Source organism: Nycticebus coucang, chromosome 13 (assembly GCF_027406575.1).
Source record: "Nycticebus coucang isolate mNycCou1 chromosome 13, mNycCou1.pri, whole genome shotgun sequence".
In the NCBI taxonomy this organism is placed as follows: Eukaryota; Metazoa; Chordata; class Mammalia; order Primates; family Lorisidae; genus Nycticebus; species Nycticebus coucang.
This window is the reverse complement of record NC_069792.1, coordinates 30,357,892-30,363,126: the sequence shown is the minus strand read 5'-3', so window position 1 is coordinate 30,363,126 and position 5,235 is coordinate 30,357,892. Positions and strand designations below refer to the sequence as shown.

Here is a 5,235-nt window from a genome sequence, read left to right as displayed (position 1 = left end):
GCCGCCGCCGCCGCCGCCAGCGCGACCGCCGTTGCCGTCGCCAGCCGCCCGGATTGGCTGGTGGCCGCGGCGCCAGCACTTTCCCACGGCCGGCGGCGCGTGCGGCTCACCGGCGGCGCTGCAGGCGCGGCCCTGGCGCGCGGCCAGGCCAATCCGGGCGCGCGGGGTGGGGCGGGGCCGCGGCCGCTGGCGGGCATGTGTCCCGGCCCGGCCTCCCGCGCCTCCCCCTACGCCGGCCCACCGCCGCCTGCGCCTCCTCCTTCTCCAGAAAGTGGAGGCCGGCGGAGCCCCTGCGGAGCCGACGCACCGCCGCCGGGCAGGGGCTGGTGCGGAGGGCGGGGTCGCGGTCCCCGCAGGCCCTCGGCCTAGCCCCCGCCCCTCCTCTGAGCGGCTGTCAATCAGCGGTGCCCAAAGCCTGATTGGCCGGCGGGAGACTGTTGCCTGGGAGCTACCGCCCCCGCTTCCCCGCCCCCTCGCCCGCCTTCCGTACTCTTCCGCCCTCCCCAGGGCCCTGGGAAGGGGCTCAGCGTGGGAAAGGGATGGTTGAGTTTTAACTGGAGGCAGAGCGTGAGCGAGATCAGTGTGTGCGGAACGCGAGCAGCAGAGCGCGGAGAGGCACCGCTGTTGTTAACTCCTCCCTGCCCGCCGCGCCGACCCTCCCCTGGAGCCGCAGCACAGCCAGCATGAAGCGAACTCACGCCGACTACAGCTCTTCGGACAGCGAGCTGGACGAGACCATAGAGGTGGAGAAGGAGAGTGCGGACGAGAGTGGGTGAGTTGACCACGGCGGAGCGGAGCCAGAGCGGGAGGCGGGCGCCGGCTGGCCGCGGTGGTGACAGCAGCCGAGGGCTGGGGCGCGCCGGTGCCCTGCGCTGACCTCTTCGCGTCATGGGCTGGCCACTGCTTGTGGCGAGGGACCCTCAAGGCGCTTTCAAGCTCACGTTGCTAAAACAGCCTGAGTGAGGAGGAAATGGGGGCTACATCTTAGATCACCTCTCCTAGCTTAACGGCGATATTTTTTTCCCCCTTCTCCTTTCAGAAACTTGAGTTCGGCTCTAGGTTCCATGTCCCCAACTACATCTTCCCAAATTTTGGCCAGGAAAAGAAGGAGAGGCGTGAGTCTCTTAACAATACTCTACTCCTTTCTTTTTGTTATTAATTAACGAAGAGAACACCTTTCTTCTCTTTGAAATTTACAGTGGTAATGGAAATGTCCTCCTTTGTTTTGCTCGCTTCCTACAGATAATTGAGAAGCGCAGAAGAGACCGGATCAATAACAGTTTGTCTGAGTTAAGGAGACTGGTACCCAGTGCTTTTGAGAAGCAGGTAATGGAGAAAGTAGGTAGAGCTTTCAGCGTAGCTATATGCATTTTCTGAACCTCGTCTGTTTTAGAAAATAGCTGTGTTGCTTGTGCCTAGAAGATAAATTTGCACAGATTTCAAAGTATTTCGTGAAGACAACTTATTTTGCGTTAGTCCACACTTTAAGACTTACAAATGTGTATCTGTAAAATATGTATATCTTACGTATAAATATGTGTATTTTAAGTTGCTCGCCAAAGGAACTTGTGCCAAATCATTATTTTGCCATTTTCTTAAGGGATCAGCTAAGCTAGAAAAAGCTGAGATCTTGCAGATGACCGTGGATCACCTGAAAATGCTGCACACTGCAGGAGGGAAAGGTACATCTCACTTGTTCTCTGGTGGTTCTGAGTGGTTGGGGTCAGAGCACAGAAGCTGCAGGCCAGGATTGGTGCAGTAGCTGCCTGATTTTTCTTTGTGGGTGGGAAGAAAACGGCTGTTGGTGTGTACGATTGCCTGTCAGTACATTTTTAGATACACACAGAATTTTCTCCAGTGAATCCATCACCCTAGGCCTTGGCAAATTAAGCTAGTGCAGCTTTTGAAAAATAGCTGTTATTTTTTAGGTCCTCTAAAATTGTGACAGCCCTGATTCAGATCAGGTAGCTCTCATATTTGTCCATTTCTATTTTGAGGAAGAGCTGTTTCTTTTTAATGTGGCCTTAATTTTGTATACAGGATTAAAAAAATGAGCTGCCATATGACTCTTGAGGAAGGAAACCTTTTGTGGTTAAGTAGAGAAATCCTAACTGGAGACCAAGGTCTGTGTGTCTGTCTCCAGCAGGAAAATGCTTTACTGGGGACCAAGTGCCTAAGAGCTCCACGATGATAACTTACATCTGTGTGTCTAATGAATTTCCCTGCTCTGTGGTTTCTCTGTCCTTGATGTATTTTTTGTTGTTGTTGAGGGGAAACATTAAAGGAATGAACATAGTTTCATCTGCTGGTAGGGTATAATTCCAATTTCTGCTCGGCACTTCTAATTGGACTTTGAACTTGCATTAGCAAACACGTTCTGTTCATATTGATATATGCAAATATTTCAATAGACTTCCAAGCATTTGGACTTCTGGAAGAACTGGTGAGTGCCATGTCTTAAGGATGTATTTATTTCCTAGGAAGGGAAAAAATACCTTGAGGATTGAAGAAATATGGGAAATAAGCAAAGCCCTGAGGTTTTTCCTTTGTTCTTTTCCTTAGGCTATTTTGATGCTCACGCCCTTGCTATGGACTACCGGAGTTTGGGGTTTCGGGAATGCCTGGCAGAAGTTGCCCGTTACCTGAGCATCATTGAAGGACTAGATGCTTCTGACCCACTTCGAGTCCGACTGGTCTCACATCTCAACAATTACGCCTCCCAGCGGGAAGCTGCCAGTAGCGCCCACACGGGCCTTGGACATAGTCCCTGGGGGAGCGCCTTCGGACATCACCCACACATCTCACACCCTTTGTTGCTGCCCCAGAGCGGCCACGGGAACACAGGCACCACAGCCTCGCCCACGGAACCCCACCACCAAGGCAGGTTGGCCTCGGCACATCCGGAGGCGCCCACCTTGCGAGCGCCCCCTAGCGGCGGCCTTGGACCGGTGCTCCCCGTGGTCACCTCCGCCTCCAAACTTTCGCCTCCTCTGCTCTCCTCCGTGGCCTCTCTGTCGGCTTTCCCCTTCTCTTTCGGGTCCTTTCACTTACTCTCTCCCAATGCACTGAGCCCTTCGGCACCCACGCAGGCAGCAAATCTTGGCAAGCCCTATAGACCTTGGGGGACGGAGATTGGAGCTTTTTAAAGAACTGATGTAGAACGAGGGAGGGGAAAGCTTAAAAATCCCAGCTGGGCTGGACTGTTGCCAATACCACCTTAAAGTCGTCAGTAAAAGTAAAAAGGAAAAAGGTACACACTTTCAGATAAGTTGTTTTTTTAAAGACTAAAGGTTTGTTGGTTTACTTTTTAATTTTTTTATCATGCCATGTATTAGCAATTTTTAAAACTAGTTGTTAAATTTTGTTTAAAACATTAAATTGAAATAGTGAGTATAAACCAACACCTGTGATAGGTTTGCACTGTGCCTGATTTACTTTGTAAACTAGAATGATTCCATTTTGCCTCAAAGTTTTGGGACTCTTAACATTTAGTATTTTAGGTCTGTTTTCCATCTTGTATAGCTATGGTCTATTCTTAGAATTAATTTTCCAAACCACTATGCTTAATGTTAACATGATTCAATTTGTTAATATTTTGACAGATTATATGAATAATTTCTTTTTTGGGGGAAACTTAATGAATTTTATATTTCTGAACAAAGCGTTGACAAATCAGATGATCAGCTTTATCCAAGAAAGACTAGAAACTTCTCTGCCTTCTGTACCAGTATGGTGGGTGTAACCTATTGGTGGCCCTGAATCCATGTGACCAACTGCTGTTGTGTGCCAGGACTGGTAGTTCTGGCTTCATTGGGACGGAGCCACTGATAAGTTTGGTAGGAGAGGAAACTAAAGATTATTGCACAGAATATGCCTGCATTTACCAGCCCTAGCAATGCAGTGAAGTTTTAATCTCACGGATCTCAAATTCACAGATGTTAGCATGGATAAGTGATCATGGTGTGCAAGTGGTCAATTGAATAGTACAGTGGGACCTGTTAAATGTATAACCTAATTTTTCTGGAATTTTCTTTTCACTGGAAATTTTTATGTTGCATTTTCCTTTTGGCGCATGGAAATGTGGTTGTTGAGATATTTAAAAGGGCTTTTCTGCCTTCTCTTTGGTTTATTTAATTTGATTTGGGCTGTAAAAGTGTTATTTCACAGGTTTATCCTTTTAGCAGGTGTTGTTTAATCAACCTCCACTGAACTGGGTTGACCCCTGTTGTACTGTTGTATTACGACTAAATAAAAAAGAAAGAACAAAATATACTGCTGTGTATGTTTTACGTACCTTGGGCTTTCCTTCTGTTGGCTAAGAAAAAAATAAATGTTCCTTCATTTTCACTTTGCTTTTGATTGGTTTGTATGTGTTCACCAGTATCATTATTCTTGGACTTTTAAACTGTGTGAATTTGTGCCATTGAATAAGGTGACTTAATTAGAATGCAGAGCTCCCGCTTTTCTCCCACAAAGAGTCATAATAGCATACACCTTTTACTATTATGTTATATGGTCTGGCCATCTAAGGACTTGGAAAGCTTAAATCAGACTGGGGCTCTCAGAGATGGGAAAGGACTCTGATGAAATCTTTTAAAAACCATTTTGATTGTTAGACAAATATCTACAGTACCTACTGTGTGCTCAATTATATACTGAGAGAATGGAAAATTCATTCATTTCTTTCACTTTTTTTTTTTTTAATGGCGAGGCAAGAAGAGCCTAACGTTATCTCTGAGACCCCATGCAGGGGCTTGGGAAACTGTGGCCTGAAGAGCAGTGACAGGCTGTAATTCTGCACCTGCACAACACCAGGAGTCTTTTCCTGGTCTTGTTTCCATGGAATTTGTTTAACCCTTTAATTGCATTGGACTCCTGAGCTGTGTAGTGAGCAAGCTAACATATGCTTTAGGTTAGAACAAAACACTGCCAGAGGTAGTAATCTGGGCCCCAGGGGAGAGGCGTGTCTTCTCATTGCCTTAGAAGTAGTCTTCTGCCAATTAAGGGGTGTTACCTCTCAGCTATGAAGGAGCGTCTCTCGATCCTGAGGGTGGTGGGGAGGAGAGTGATAAAACCCACTCTGGTAGATGATAAAAAATAGAGCCTCCTCCCAACATTGAGCTCCTCCTCCCTTCTTTGGTGAAAAAACGAAGACAGAAGGCAAAGAGAAGACTGTGAACTTGAGCAGCAAGGATTTCTGAGTCTGTGTGAAGGGATGGGAGACTGGCATTTGTG

At 47.6% G+C, this 5,235-nt stretch overlaps 1 protein-coding gene across 3 annotated transcripts; it reads left to right on the top strand.

The window, feature by feature from the left end:
* The first annotated feature begins 327 nt into the window (after positions 1-327).
* Positions 328-4,267, top strand: HEY1 (hes related family bHLH transcription factor with YRPW motif 1). 3 transcript variants are annotated; one of them, XM_053559286.1, is made up of 5 exons: positions 328-772; positions 1,040-1,115; positions 1,243-1,338; positions 1,601-1,682; positions 2,563-4,267. In XM_053559286.1, exons 1-5 carry the CDS (start codon positions 684-686, stop codon positions 3,144-3,146), a joined length of 927 nt encoding a protein of 308 aa, XP_053415261.1. In that variant the 5' UTR covers positions 328-683; the 3' UTR covers positions 3,147-4,267. The 3 variants fall into 3 exon arrangements, with proteins under 3 accessions (XP_053415261.1, XP_053415262.1, XP_053415263.1); XM_053559287.1 differs by having other exon boundaries at positions 330-772; positions 1,243-1,326; XM_053559288.1 differs by lacking the exons at positions 328-772; positions 1,040-1,115; positions 1,243-1,338; positions 1,601-1,682 and adding an exon at positions 1,700-2,123.
* The last annotated feature ends 968 nt before the right edge of the window (positions 4,268-5,235 follow it).

Bases quoted from the DNA above. Each gene is read 5' to 3' on its own strand.
- HEY1 (XM_053559286.1), top strand. From the start codon at position 684: ATGAAGCGAACTCACGCCGACTACAGCTCTTCGGACAGCGAGCTGGAC. The intron at 1,339-1,600 runs GTAGGTAGAGCT...CATTTTCTTAAG, and splicing joins AGAAGCAGGTAATGGAGAAA to GGATCAGCTAAGCTAGAAAA. The intron at 1,683-2,562 runs GTACATCTCACT...TCTTTTCCTTAG, and splicing joins GCACACTGCAGGAGGGAAAG to GCTATTTTGATGCTCACGCC.